The sequence below is a fragment of the Scyliorhinus canicula genome, chromosome 5 (assembly GCF_902713615.1).
Source record: "Scyliorhinus canicula chromosome 5, sScyCan1.1, whole genome shotgun sequence".
Taxonomy (NCBI): domain Eukaryota; kingdom Metazoa; phylum Chordata; class Chondrichthyes; order Carcharhiniformes; family Scyliorhinidae; genus Scyliorhinus; species Scyliorhinus canicula.
This window is the reverse complement of record NC_052150.1, coordinates 130975841-130991869: the sequence shown is the minus strand read 5'-3', so window position 1 is coordinate 130991869 and position 16029 is coordinate 130975841. Positions and strand designations below refer to the sequence as shown.

The window sequence follows — 16029 nt, the reverse complement described above, 5'->3', positions numbered from 1 at the left end:
GAGGGATGTGGCACAGTTACTGGCTTATGTGGCACAGACCCCGAAGGTGGTAGCACAGACATAGCGGATGTGGCTCAGTCCCGAGGGAGGTGGTCCACTCCCTGTGCTCCATTGCCGCTAGTATCGAGACCCTGATCGGGATGTGTGTGTGCCTCCAGCACTGGCAGCATCAGGTGTCGGGGAAGCCTTGGCTCTTAGCTCCGCTTGCACCTCCGTCCCATAGAGTAGCCCAGGGCCATCGGGCACCCCGAGGGAGGAGGAGGTGATGTGCCAGCGACCCTGAAGCATCTGAAACTAGCAGGCAGAACAGGGCGGCACCACGCTCCCTGGGACACCCGAACAGCAGCCAGACCCAACAAAGAACAAAGAAAAGTACAGCACAGGAACAGGCCCTTCGGCCCTCCACGCCCGCGCCGACCATGCTGCCCGACTAAACTACAATCTTCTACACTTCCTGGGTCCGTATCCCTCTATTCCCATCCTATTCATGTATTTGTCAAGATGCCCCTTAAATGTCACTATCGTCCCTGCTTCCACCACCTCCTCCGGCAGCGAGTTCCAGGCAACCACTACCCTCTGTGTAAAAAAAAAACTTGCCTCGTACATCTACTTTAAACCTTGCCCCTCACACCTTAAACCTATGTCCCCTAGTAATTGACCCCTCTACCCTGGGGAAAAACCTCTGACTATCCACTCTGTCTATGCCCCTCATAATTTTGTAGACCTCTATCAGGTCGCCCCTCAACCTCCGTCGTTCCAGTGAGAACAACCATGTTTATTCAACCGCTCCTCATAGCTAATGCCCTCCAAACCAGGCAGCATCCTGGTAAATCTCTTCTGCACCCTCTCTATAGCCTCCACATCCTCTGGTAGTGTGGCGACCAGAATTGAACACTACACTCCCAGTGTGGCCTAACTAAGGTTCTATACAGCTGCAACGTGACTTGCCAATTCCTATAATCAATGCCCCGGCCAATGGAGGCAAGCATGCCGTATGCCTTCTTGACTACCTTCTCCACCTGTGTTGCCCCTTTTAGTGACCTGTGGACCTCTACACCTAGATTTCTCTGAGTTTCAATACTCAATGTGAGGCAGGAGTCCGATGTTGTCAAATGGTGCGCTGCACCAGAGCTCATCTCAGAGCGGGTTGTCATCATCCTCCATCCCGTGGATCAGACCCGCTGTTACTGCCAGTCCAGGGCCTGCAGTGAGGCAGGTAGGAATCATGGAAGGGATTGCAAAGGAGGAGTTTGCAGAGGGAGGGGGTGGTCGTCTCGCCCCATGGGTATTTTCTGATGTTTGAAGTCACTGCACGTAGCGAGTCCCATAGAGGCCTGTACGGGAGCTGTTGAATCCAGAATCGTGAGGAATGTAAAGAAATTGGAGTGTTGCTGAGCTATAGGCTAATGGAAGGACCCCAATGAAATCTTGTACCTTATAGAGTAGCTGGAACACTGAAGAGAAATCAGTAAATTCCAGAGATTTGCGATTTGGTCTGCAGCAGTGTAGGTAGCAGATGAGGAACATATCAGCCATGATTGAATGACGGAGCAGATTTGATGAGCCAAATGGCCTAATTCTGCTCCTATATCTTTTGAACTTGTACCTTGGGGCAGCAGGGTAGCATGGTGGTTAGCATAAATGCTTCACAGCTCCAGGGTCCCAGGTTCGATTCCCGGCTGGGTCACTGTCTGTGTGGAGTCTGCACATCCTCCCCCGTGTGCGTGGGTTTCCTCCGGGTGCTCCAGTTTCCTCCCACAGTCCAAAGATGTGCGGGTTAGGTGGATTGGCCATGCTAAATTGCCCGTAGTGTCCTAATAAAAGTAAGGTTAAGGGGGGGGGGGTTGTTGGGTTACGGGTATAGGGTGGATACGTGGGTTTGAGTAGGGTGATCATGGCTCGGCACAACATTGAGGGCAGAAGGGCCTGTTCTGTGCTGTACTGTTCTATGTTCTATGTTCTTCCAAGGAAAAATGCATGACATTCAAGATTGCATAAGATAAGGGAATTCTTTTGGGTGTTGGGGGATGGTGGGGAGTAAAAAGTAAAACTGAATTTATAGCATCATTTTTTAATAAACTATAGTGTTAATTTAGACTTTTGTTAATTCCACTTTAAAGTTTGTTTATGTTTAAAGTTGTGAAATATTGTGGCATAGTTCTGTCAGTTAATTGCTGAGTATTCGGATTTCTTCTTTTGAAAGTTAACAATCAGGGCAGCACGGTGGTGCAGTGGTTAGCATTGTTGCCTCATGGCGCCAAGGTCCCAGGTTCGATCCCAGCTCTGGGTCACTGTCCATGTGGAGTTTGCACATTCTCCCCGTGTTTGCGTGGGTTCCGCCCCCACAACCCAAAGATGTGCAGGGTAGGTGAATTGGCCACACTAAATTTCCCCTTAATTGGAAAAAATGAATTGGGTCCTCTATTTTTTAAAAAAAAAAGGAAAGTTAACAGTCAATGATAGGATCGTAATATGTTAACAGAAGCATGTTTGGATGCCTGTGAGAAACCTCACTGAAGTTGGTAGGGCATCAATTAATGCAGGTGAGTGGGTAGTTTTAATTAGCAGCCTTATGAGACACCAGGAATATGTGCCTTTTAGTGCATGACTGATGTACACAAGAGGAGGTTCATGCAGGTCTACTCCAGGATGGTTTCATGATGCATTGGTACTGCAGCATTCCAGGCTTTTGCATTCCAGGAAACACACTTAAACACAGGCGATTAAGAGATTAGGCATATCAATTTTCAAACAGGCTGATGACACTTGTGAACAACCTGCTAATACAGCTATTGGATTTCAGATGGAGGTGCCCTTCAGTACTTACCACAAGAGTTCTCAGAAAAATATGTGTCGTGTCCTGCACAATGCTGTATAGCAGCCCATATTGCAAGTCCAGGAGGAAAAAGCAGATCATCATTCATCTTTGAATCAGGAGAATGTAAAGGAGGAGGAAGGTGAAAAGTCACCCATTGTCAGTGTAGCTGCCTACATTGATAGCTCATTGTGAAGCATAACATAAGTTTTTGTCCTTCATTACTAGAGGGATGGAGTTTAAGATGAGGGAGATTATGCTGCAACTATATGCGGTGTTGGTGAGGCCACACCTGGAATATTGTGTTCAGTTTTGGTCTCTTTACTTGAGAAAGGACATACTGGCGCTGGAGGGTGTGCAGAGGAGATTCACTAGGTTAATCCCAGAGTTGAAGGGTTTGGATTATGAGGAGAGGTTGAGTAGACTGTGACTGTACTTGTTGGAATTTAGAAGGATGCGGGAGAATCTTATAGAAACATATAAAATTATGATGGGAATGTATAGGATAGGTGCGGGCAGGTTGTTTCCACTGGCGGACGAAAGCAGAACCAGGGGCCAAAGCCTCAAAATAAGGGGAAGTAGATTTAAGACTGAGTTTAGGAGGAACTTCTTCACCCAAAGGGTTGCGAATCTATGGAATTCCCTGCCCAGTGAAGCAATTGAAGCTCCTTCATTAAATGTTTTCAAGATAAAGATAGTTTTTTGAAGAATAAATGTATTCAAGGTAAAGATAGATAGGGTTATGGAGTTCAGGCGGAATCGAAGTTAAGCTAACTGGCCTATAATTACCTGCTTTCTGCCTACCTCCTTTTGTAAACAGTGGTGTCACGTTTGCTAATTTCCAATCCGCCGGGACCACCCCAAAGTCTAGTGAATTTTGGTAAATTATCACTAGTGCATTTGCAATTTCCCTAGCCATCTCTTTTAGCACTCTGGGATGCATTCCATCAGGACCAGGAGACTTGTCTACCGTTAACCCCCATTAGCTTGCTCATCACTTCTTCCTTAGTGATAACAATCGTCTCAAGGTCTTTACCTGTCATAGCCTCACTTCCACCAGTCACCGGCATGTTATTTGTGTCTTCCACTGTGAAGATCGACCCAAAAAACCTGTTCAGTTCCTCAGCCATTTCCTCCTCTCCAATTATTAAATCTCCCTTCTCATTGTCTAAAGGTTTTTGTTTTATATATTTGCAGAAACTTTTACTATCGTGTTTTTATATTCTGAGCAAGTTTACTCTAATAATCTATCTTACTCTTCTTTATAGCTTTTTTAGTAGTTTTCTGTTGCCCCCTAAAGATTTCCAAATCCTCTAGTGTCCCACTAATTTTTGCCACTTTGTATGCTTTTTCCTTCAGTTTGATTCTCTCCCTTATTTCCTGAGATATACCTGGGCAGGACTGGAACCAATGTCCTAGAGGGGTTCCAGACATTGGTGACAGTCTGAACCTGACTGCTGCTTCCTTCCTCTTGTAAGCCATCTCCCTCAACAGTATCCAAAATGGCATATCTGTTTTGCAGGGAGATGACCACAGTTGGACACCTGCACTGCCTTCCTACTCTTGCTCTGTCTTTTGGTCACCTATTTTCTATCTCCCTCAGTAATTTTCACCTGTCGTGCGACCAACTCAGCGAACGTGCTGTCCACGACGTCCTCAGCATCGCGGATGCTCCAAAGTGAGTCCACCCGCAGCTCCAGAGCCGTCAAGTGGTCTAACAGGAGCTGCAGTTGGACACACCTTGCACGTGAAGGAGCCAGGGTCAGTGGCTGTGAACCTGAGCTCACACATCACACACGAGGAGCATGACACGGGTCTGGGCTCTCCTGCCATGTCTTAAACCTATGGTTAACTTATAGAACTACAATGCTAAAAAACAAAACAAAACACAAAAAAAATCATAAATGAAAAGGAAAATTACTTACCAGTTACTTACCAGGATGAAAAGCGCCTCCTCCCCACCCAGCTTCGAATTCCCACCTATCTTCAAATTCCAATACGATATCTGTTCGCTTGTTTAAGTCAGCAGACATATGCTTCAAAGAGTGACTGGAATGAACACTGATTCAATTCAACATATGAATTTGCATACAAAGTGCTATGTTACTAGAAGCCATGATGTGGAGATGCCGGCGTTGGACTGGGGTGAGCACAGTAAGAAGTCTTACAACACCAGGTTAAAGTCCAACAGGTTTGTTTCAAACACGAGCTTTCGGAGCACGAAGAAGGAGCCGTGCTCCGAAAGCTCGTGTTTGAAACAAACCTGTTGGACTTTAACCTGGTGTTGTAAGACTTCTTACTATGTTACTAGAAGTAACTGATCATCAATTAAAAGTGTGCAACATTAGCTACTTCATATTTAAGACAAAATCTGCTGGGACCACTGGTTGATCCAAGTTCAGTCCTATATCAGTGTTGTAATTGTTTGAAACACTCCCATTTCATAGAACCATAGAATTTACAGTGCAGAAGCAGGCCATTCGGCCCATCGAGTCTGCACTGGCTCTTGGAAAGAGCACCCTACCCAAGGTCCACACCTCCACCCTATCCCCATAACTCAACTGTTTCTGTACTGGCCAAGGCAGATACACAAGGACGGCGCAGTGATTAGCACCGCTGCCTCACAGCGCTAGGGGCCCGGGTTCAATTTCAGCCTTTGGTGACTGTCGAGTTTTCACTTTTTCCCAGTGCCTGCGTGAATTTCTTCCGGGTGCTCTGGTTTCCGCTTACAGTCAAGGTGGATTGGCCATGCTAAATCGCCCCTTAGTGCACAAAAATATGCAGGGTAAGTGGGGTTAGAGGGATAGGACAGGGAGTGGGACTAGGTAGACCTTCAGAGGGTCGATGCAGAGTCGATGGGCTGACTGACCTCCTGCATTGTAGGATTCTATGATTCCAAGTGGGGCCTTGGCAGGAAACCTGGTATGCACCTGCGGTCATCACAAGATTAAGATTACTGCCAAACCTCATGACAGCGAATGCCAAAGGACCAACAAAATAGTTCTAGTATAACCAAGTATAACCTTAGTCTGATTTTAGTGTGCATCTGTCAGAGCTAGGAGGGAAAAGCTGATCATAATGGATTTTGATTGAAACAATACGTGTTCTTGTAAATAATTAACAAATTAATGACTCGCATCATTGAAGACTGCTTGTCGACCAAATTCAGCGGCGTGCTCAGAGAGCTCCATTTAGTCACTGTGGAAGCTATTGCCTGGATTGGTGATTACTGCACACGCTAAAAAAATGCATAGCTGTCAAATTTATTTTGTATCAAGGAGCCCATGGTGGACACTGTGCTAAAAATAACAATAACAAAATGATGGACATGCTCCGTCAGTATATCAGTTTGAGAAAATGGGAATTGTCATTTCAGATGCTGAGCCTTCATCAAATCTAATGTGCTGATTCTCTAATTGTACTTCTGGATATCAAAAAGCCTAATTTTGAATTTGAACATTTTGTGAGTCGAACCTAATACATTACTGAAATTTATAGTTGATATTTGTGGGGAATAGATAAATTGAGGCAGGTGGTTGGAGTAGCCTGCAGAGAGTTGTGAACTGTATTCAACTTTCAACTATATACCTCTTCTGGGAGTATAAAAAAATAAATTGAATGCATAAAATTATAAATTCCTTCTGTCGTGAAATAAAGTGCGATTTGAATTTACAATTATACTAGAGAAAGAGCATAAGCCCTCAACACAGGGACAGGCCCTTTGGCCCTCCAAGCCTGTGCCTATCATGATGTCTGACTAAACTAAAACCTTCTGCACTTCTGAGGTCCGCATCCCTCTATTCCCAACCTATTCATGTATTCGTGATGATGCCTCTTAAACGTCACCATCGAATCTGCTTCCACACTTCCTGTGACAACACGTTCCAGGCACCCGCCACCTTCTGTGTAAAAATTTGTCTTGCACATCTCCTCTAAACTTCCTTCCTCGCACCATAAATCAATGTCCCCTAGTAATTGACTTTTCCAGCCTGGGAAAAAGTGTCTGACTATCCACTCTGTCCATGCCACTCATAATACGTACAGAAATATTCATTGAAAAAAATTTTGATTTTGCTTTTGCCAATTCTTTCATTACAAGATTAAGATTGCAGTCAAACTTCATTACAATAAATGCCAGAGGACTAAAAAAAGTAGCTCTAGGGTAATCAAGAATCTGCACTCACTCTGATTTTGGTATGCACCTGTCAGAGTTAGAAGGGAAAAGTTGATCGTAATTAGTTTTTGATTGAAATATTTACAATAAGTGTTCTTGTAAATAATTAACAAATCCATAGCACAAGTTTCTGCATGTTTTTATGAAAGTATTCATTACATCACTGAAGTGGTACATTTACTATCCATTAAATCTGTTTTTCTTATATTCTGCAGATTATTTTTTGTCTGGAGAAATCATTGGATAAATTGATCAGCATTTTTATCATCTTTTTGTTGGTTATGGGGACGTTACTTCTGGCTCTGCTCCTTACTGCAAAGGTACAGTTTTGCAGAATAATAATAGGGGAAGCTGCATATTCTCTGATTAATGGGGATTCTGTATGTTCTTTTCATTTCCATTTTTGCTTAAGATGATCCTGAAAACATACCTCTTTGACCAACCAACTATCCTAATATTTTCTTGTGGTTGCTCAGCGTCAAATTTTGCTTTGTTTCTTTGCAGCACCTCAGGATGTTTTTCAATGTTGAATTAAAGTTGTGTTGAATGCTGACTGCCCCTTCATTAGTGTGGGTTGTGGAAATGCTTGGGGAGGTGGGAAGCAGAATTATTTATTTATTTACAAAATTCATTTATGGGATGTTGGTGCACCTGACTAGCCCAGCATTTATTGCCCATCCCTAATTGCCTTGACCTCAGTGGCTTGCAGGGCAATTAGAAAGGGCAATAAATTCTGGCTGTCATCTCTTTCAATGGAGTGTTAATGTCTTCATCCAAAATAATTGCAAAAATGCTGTTTGGGCACTTTGCTGCATAAAACCATGCTAAATATGAATAGAAATTCTGACATGAAATGACTTCATGTTTCAAAGTCTTGAGAAAAGTTTTCTTTCTGCATACTCTTGTGTGGTTCTGATGAGTGCTATATTTCTTCAGGTTCATGAGGAAAGTGTCCACATGATCAAAGTCACAAGCAGCCTGATTAATGAGACTGTTGCTAACCATCCTGAATGGGCAAAGTAAGCTGCAATCCTAAAAATATATTAGTATACTTTTTTGAGTTTTTCTATATTCTTAATTGTCCTCTCTTCCCATTGTATCTGCTCAGTCCTACAAATAGTTGCACTTCTGCTTTATCATTTTGGCTAAAAGGAAAATGTTAGATAAGTTAATTGAATTAAAGGAAGGCAAAGTGATCTGACTACCTGGGATCCTGAGACAGTGAGGGAAGAAATTGTCATATGCCTAGAAATTCTGCTAAGGATGGATGTATTGGGGGGGGGGGGGGGGGGGGATATTTGGGGAGTGTGTGTCGGGGGGGGGATATTTGGGGAGTGTGTGTCGGGGGGGGGGGGGATATTTGGGGAGTGTGTGTCACTGGCAAGGACGGCATTTATGACCCATGCTTAATTAACCTGGAGAAAATGGTGCTGAGTTGCCTTGATCTGCTGCAGTTCGTTTGTAGTTGTACTTTAAGTTAGTGGGGGAGTTTCAGGATTTTAACCCAGTGACCGTGAAGGAATAGCAATATAGTCAATATAGTTCTAAGTCAGGGTGATATGCAGCTTGGAAGGGAACCAGCAGCTAGTGTATGCATCTTCACCCCTTTTTTTCTCAATAGTGGAGGTCACAAGTTTGGAAGCAACTGTTGGAATATCATTGGTGAGTGGCCAACATAATGGAGATAGTTAATCTGTGTAATTACAGGTCAGTTACTTTATTGTCTGTGATGGAAAATTCTGGTGTCACTAATAAAGGATAAAATTACCACTTGTTCGGCAAAAGGAGAAAGTAGTTATAAGTAGCAGGTGTGGAATTTGAAAAGAATGATTACAGTTGATACATCTTATCAGATTTGTTGATGGGGTAATGGACATGGTAGGCAGAGGTGAGCAGAAGGTGTAGTGCTGAATTGTAGATGGAAAAGTGATGAAAGTCCATATAATAGTACAATTTTGAAGTAGGTGCATAAACCAAGACCATTTAAAAATTGAAAATGGGATTCTTGGCTTGATCCATGGAAGAGTAGTGTACAAAAGTACAAAATTATATTAAAATATTTATAGATCACCAGACAGACCACAGAGTATTGTGTCCAGTTCTAGACAGCACACTTTAGAGGATGCAGAAGAGATTACTAGAATGGTCCCAGGCATGAGAGGTTTTGGTGACGTGCAGAGACTAGAGAAGATAAAATTGTTCTCATTGAGCAGAAAAAGTTAATGGGATATTTAATAGAGGTGTTTAAAATTAATGGGGGAGGAGGGGGTTTGAGTAGTGATGGAGAAATCATTTCCAGTGGCAGATGGGTAAGTGACCCTTATCATAGGTTTAAGGCAAGAGGCAGAAGATCTGGAGGGGATGTGAGGAAAAGCATTTTCACCCAGAGGGTTGTGGGAGTCTGGAACTCTCTGTCTGAATAGATGGTGCAGACAGAGATCCTCGTAACATTTAAGAAGTATTTAGATGTCCACTTGCGATGCCAAGACATACAAGGCTTATTGGGCCAATTGCTGGAAAATAGGATTAGGATACCATTATGGGTAGTTGTTTTTAACCGATGCAGACACAATGGGGCGAAGGGCTTTTCCTGTGCTATACACTTCTATGATGAAGACTCTAACCAGAGCGGGTAGATTTTAAATAATTAACATTAAAGCCAGGGGAAGGATTTACTCCTTGATTTATCAGGATCTGGAATGCGTTGCTTGAAAGGTTGGTTAATAACTTTCAAAAGGAAATTGAATCTCTACATTGGAAAACATTGCAGGACAATAGGGAGAAAGAGTTGGGGAATGAAACTAATTGGCTCTCAGAAAGCCAACGTAATGGATAAAAGGCTTCTTTTTGTGCTGTACGATTCTAGTTCCCATGAACTTTGAGAAAGCTTTTAACAAGTTGCTAATAGATTAAGGAGTTTTGAGATGGGGACAAGATGGTAACTGGATGCAAAATCTGTTAAAAGGAAGTAAAATGTGAGGGCAGCTCTTCAGTGTAATTGAAAATATTTAGCGGTGTCTCATAGGACACTTGGGCTCAATTTTGTCATTGCCCTAAAATGATTGGCAAATTTTGCATATTATGCTAAGATAGAACAGTACAGCACAGAACAGGCCCTTCGGCCCTCGATGTTGTGCCGAGCAATGATCACCCTACTTAAACCCACCTAACCCGTATACCCGTAACCCAACAATCCCCCCATTAACCTTACACTACGGGCAATTTAGCATGGCCAATCCACCTAACCCGCACATCTTTGGACTGTGGGAGGAAACCGGAGCACCCGGAGGAAACCCACGCACACACGGGGAGGACGTGCAGACTCCACACAGACAGTGACCCAGCCGGGAATCGAACCTGGGACCCTGGAGCTGTGAAGCATTGATGCTAACCACCATGCTACCGTGAGGCCCAGATGGGAAGTATAGCTAATTACTTTTGGTCTGCAAAGAAAGGTGGTACATGAAACGATGGAGATGGGCTGAAAATTGGTAGATGGAATACATTTTGGTAAAGTGAATCATAGAATGTTGCGGCACAGAAGGAGGCCATTCGGCCAATTGTGTCGATGCTGGCTCTCTGCAAGAGCAGTACACTTAGTTCCATGCATCCCTCTTTTCCCTGTAATTAAAATCACAGCATTGATTATATTCTGAACAAAAGTAAGCTCTATGCTATGCAAAGACAGAGGGCGTGATTTAACGCACAAAAAGCAGAGTCCTGTTTTGGGCTGGGGACCCTGCTATCAAATGGGACTCTGTTGATTGTTCTGGTCTCGGTCAGGAATGCCCCACTGAGGCCGCATTTACTTCACTTCATTAGTGCAAAAAGTGATCGGGGCGCCATTTTTAAATGCCATCCCAATCATTTGCCCACCCACCCACCTCCTTAAGTGGTCCTTGAGGCCCCCTCACCCCACGTTAAGGGCAGGACACCGCAGGCCTGATCCCTGAAAAGGGCAATCTGCCAACCAGGCACCCTGGTAGTGCCCAGGTGTCCGGATGCCAGTGGGAGTGCCATGGTACCATACTGCCCAGAGCCCGACCACCCACAGGCCTCTGTTGGCCTGGGAGTCACCCCTCCCCTCAGGTGCCATTACGTCTGGTCCATGTTTCTGTGGCCCAATGCTAAACAGCGCCATGGTGCGGTCTTCCAGGTGCGGGCGTTCGTTTCTATACCTCAGAAGAATCAGGCGCTGACATATTTAAAATAAGCCTAATGGCTCACTTAAATATGTTAATCTGGATCTTGCTCAGCGAGGGCGTGATCCAGATCATGATGTCTCGCGAGATTTAACGGCCTCATCGCGTCTTCGAGTCAGGCTTGAAAAGGCCATTCGATTGCACCCAAAGTGTTTGATAGGTATAGATTTGCACAACATTAAAGATGCCTCAAAACTTAACTCTGTGGTTCCAGAGCCTGTTTTCTCACAGAATCTTGAGCCTCTTTGTCAAAGCAAAGTGACTGGGCTTGGTTTACACTGTCACTCATATGGTGCACGGACTCCGAGCTGGGAACACCACCCCTTGTCATTCATTGCCGGCTCTTCTCTCCCCACTCCCACCTCTGCTCTTCTCGCCCACAACCTCAAAACAAAGCATCTCATGGATCTCCCACTATGGTCTGCCCTGGCACAGGCTGGCAATGCTGAGGGGACTTCCTGGGCATGTTCCTCTACCCCTTGGGGGGCTATACTTACCTCCACGCTCCTGTAGAAGTTCCCATGACTGCCTCACGCCTTGCCCAGCCAGGTTGGCTAGTTTCAATACTCTGAAAGGGGACAGAATTATTTGGAGGGGGGGGAGGGGGGGGCTAGGTGAGAGGGCACGGGGTATCTAAGTACATTTAAATGAATTCAAATTTATTAAAATGAGGTTGGCATGAATTTTGCAATGTCACCGGTGAGAGGTGGGGGAAAACTTGAAACACAATCTATCTGCCAAGAATCGCGTTTCCCAATTCCTGCGAAATTTTTCATCCTTGCCACCGATCCCGCAGGCGTGAGGACAGCCTCAAAATTCCACCCTTGGCCTTCTCACAGGTATAGAATATAAACGTCAAAAATTGATTCTGGGACTCTGGATCGAAGACCAGAAGCATGGATGGCTACAGCATAGAGGAGGCCTGTTGTGTCTATCATGGCTCCCTGTAAGAGTAAATCGTAAGTCCCACTCCCCTGCCTTTTTCCCACAGGTAATTATCTAATTCTCTATTGAAAGTCATAACTCAATCAGCCTCACCACACTCTCAGTGCATTCCAGATCCTAACCACTCGCTGTCTAAAAAAGGTATCTCCTCTTGTTGCCTCTTTTGTTTTTCTGCTAATTGCTTTAAATCAATGTCCTCTTGTTCTCAGTCTTTCCACCAATGGGAGCAGTTTGTCTCCTATTTCTCTGTCTATGCCTCTCGTGGGTTGGATATTCTTGCTCCACGTGGGTGGGATTTTCTAGCTCCACCCACTGCAGGGATTGTCCGGTCCTGCCGAAAGTCAATGGACTTTAGGCTGGGCCGCCAAATCTCCTCTGGCGAGTCCTGTCGTGACGGGGCCGAAAGTCCTGGCCCATGATTTTGAAACTAAATCCCCTCTCCGTCTTTTTTCTAAGAAGAACAACAGCAACTTCGCCTGAACTGAAGTTCTTCATGTCTGGAATAATTCTTGTAAATCCTTTTTGCATTCTCTGCTATTCCTTTGCATCCTTCCGAAATGTGGTGCCCCAAAATTCAGCACATTACTTCAGTTCAGACCAAATCAGTATTTGTAAAACGTTCACCATCATTTCCAATGTTATGCTGCATTACAAAAAACATTTCCAAAATACATAAAAAACATTTTATTAAAGATTTTCCATTTACAATAAACTTTATAACAAAGCCAACATCTCAAACAGCAGATATAACACAGAACAACGTAACAAAAATGCAACAAATCGTATGCACCTCACCCACAAAAGAACTCCCGTCTCCAGCAACTGATGGTGAGTAATTCCTTAAAGTATGCAATGAATGGCTGCCAATTCAGGCAGGACCCTTCAACCTACCCCCTGAAGGTGTACTTGACTTACTCCAGGTACACGATTTCCATTAGGTCGCCCAACCATACCGAGGCACTGGGTGGAGTAGAAGACTTCCACCCCAGCAGAATTCACCTCCGGGTAATCAACAAGGCGAGGGCGTGTGCATTCACCCGCTTTGCAGCTCCAGTGAGACCGACACCCTGAAAATGGCCACTAAAGGACAGAGCTCCAGTTCAATTTTCAGAATCGCTGACGTGCTGAAGAAGGAGACCCAAAAGCTTAGCAGTTTGGGACATTTTGTGTGGTTGGCACCCCCCCCACCACCATAAACTTGGTGTCCAGTCTCGATGACTCAAATAAATGATCAGCACAAATAGGGGCCAACCTCAATATGGATCCAAAAAATTGCTGCCTGAAATGTCTTGTCCTAAGAGTGGAACCAACCACCGGGTTCAAAGAGTACCGTGCCGGAGTAAACGGAAGCGAGCCGACACCAAGCCCCAAAACTTGATCCCCTACTCTACTCTGCCTCCATTCGTCGCCATATGGAATCTGGATCAATGCACCACCCCAGCATCTTCTCCATATCGACCGTCCAGTAATAAAAAAGCAGATTCGGTACTGCTCGGCCCCTGACTGTCTATCCCTTTGAAGAACTATCCAGTGGATCCTTGGGACCCTGCCCGCTCATATACAGGATGATAGCAATCTATTAACCTTACCAAAAAAAATTTAGAGAGAAAAACAGGAAGACATTGAAAAAAAAACCTTGGGAGAAAATTCACTTTAAGAGACTGGATTGTGTCTGCCAAGGACAGGGGAAGGTTCTCCCACTTTTGCAAATTGGACAAATGGAGCTGGGCCCAATTGTAGGCCACCCGGTTCCCCAGATACAGAAGCTAGATCTGGCAAGGCAAAAAGGCAGCACCTCCAAGTTGGCTCCCCTCCCCGGGTGTCCAACGACACAATCACCTTTGGCTCAGGCAAAGTAGAAAGGGAGAGAAAAATATTCAACATCTGCCGAATATTGGATGAGTGAATCTCCGTTTTGAAGCGGGCTTGCAGGGCTCTGGAGTAGTCCACGCAGCTCCGGCTGCCGATACGGGGCCCTGCACTTCCGGCCGTGGGTGTGCGCGGCGGTGGCCCTGCACAACATGGCGGATCCACACAGCAAGCCGACGTGAAGGCTCAGAGAATCCCCCCCCCCACCCCCCCGTCTCTGAGAATCTTTTCCAACAATTTCACTATCACTGTTGTCAACCTCACTGGCCTATAATTACCCAGATTATCCTTACAACCCTTCTTAAATAATGGTACAACATTGTCTATCCACCAATCCTCTGGGATCTCACATGTGGCCAATGAGGACACACAGTTTTCTGTCAGAGGCCCAGTGATTTCATCTCTTGTCTCCCTCAGTAATCTGGGATAGATGCCATTTAGCCTTGGGGATTTGTCTGCCGTAAATGCTTTCTAACACACCTATCACTTCCTCCCTCTTAGCCTTGTGGATAGCACAATTGCTTCACAGCTCCAGGGTCCCAGGTTCGATTCCGGCTTGGGTGGAGTGTGTGGAGTCTGCACATCCTCCCTGTGTGTGCGTGGGTTTCCTCCGGTTTCCTCCCACAGTCCAAAGATGTGCAGGTTAGGTGGATTGGCCATGATAAATTGCCCATGGTGCTCAAAATTGCCCTTAGTGTTGGGTGGGGTTACTGGGTTATGGGGATAAGGTGGAGGTGTTGACCTTGGGTAGGGTGCTCTTTCCAAGAGCCGGTGCAGACTCGATGGGCCGAATGGCCTCCTTCTGCACTGTAAATTCTATGATATCCCTCTGAGGCACCACCAATCAACATGTCCCTCTCGTTTATGAATCGGGCTGTAGCTTCCTGCCCATCCCATTGGTGAAATCTTGCAGTCCCGCTGAAGGTGACACCCCCACCCCCACCTACCCCGCGGCATGTTTCCCAATGGCAGGATGGACATGTCATAAAAGATGTAGATATTCGTGGGGCGGGAAGATCCCCTGGTGGCCTATGGCGAACCGCTTCCGATGCCAGAAAATACAGCACGGGCCCCGCCCTAAATCTTCAGTGAGGGAACAACTCTGATTCATTAAGATATGTTCATTGAGAACTGCAAATAGGATGAAAGACATGAAAAATGTTTTTGTTGGAAAGATGCAGAATAATATAATACAAAATTAAACAGTATGAATGGATAGTATTAATAGAAACTCTGTGTTTCAGTAGTTCAGGGATCAAGATGAGGATCCATAGAGACAAATTAACAAAGTAGGAGAATCTTCCTCACAGAATTATGAGGCTGTAGAATTAATTTGTGGTTGAGGCAGGAAATTTATCAACATTTGATATTAATTGAATATTTGGATGAAGGAAAAGGGGCTGTTGGATATGGGAACAGGGTGGGTCACTGCCATGAGGACTATTTGCTTGTATGAAAGATCTGCACCAACATTGACTATTTGGGCTAAATAGCCTGTTTCCTTGTTCTTTTTGTGTACATCTTCAAACAATTTGTCTAGGAAGAAGGGAATGGATAATAGATGAGATAGACCGTTGGTTTTTTGAGGGCATAGTGGATCTTTTGGGTGCTACTAGAACTAAAGTAAGAAATACGAGCCAACTAGTGGTAAGATATTTTAAAAGTAATTTCATAGGATTATTGCAGTGCCAAAGGAAGCCATAAAGCAGTTTAAATTATGATTATTAGAAATGTTAACTCTTTAAAAAAAAAAAAAAATATTTCTTTATTCTCCTTTTTCGCATTTTCTCCCCAATCTCATCAACAATAAACAATAATCAGTAACAATGTCAATCCCCATATCAATAACAACGATCCCATCCTTCCACCAAACCAAAACATTCACCCACATGTTCTAAATGTTAACTCTTAATGCTATTTTACTACTCCACTCTGATGTATAATATTTAGGGTACAAAATTGGTGAGTGGTTTACTTTCATCATGTGTTTATCTTCTCTTCTCCAATTTTCAAATCACTTTTTG

The 16029-nt window shown here is 44.5% G+C and overlaps 1 protein-coding gene across 4 annotated transcripts in view; it reads left to right on the top strand.

Annotated features, from left to right (window-relative positions):
• The window catches only part of tmem245 (transmembrane protein 245), a 241383-nt gene that overhangs the window by 63403 nt on the left and 161951 nt on the right, over positions 1-16029 (top strand). For all 4 annotated transcript variants that reach the window (XM_038797672.1, XM_038797671.1, XM_038797670.1 and 1 more), the window contains 2 exons: positions 7205-7309; positions 7926-8008. In XM_038797672.1, coding sequence (XP_038653600.1) covers positions 7205-7309; positions 7926-8008 — 188 coding nt within the window. The remainder of the gene's footprint in view (positions 1-7204; positions 7310-7925; positions 8009-16029) is intronic.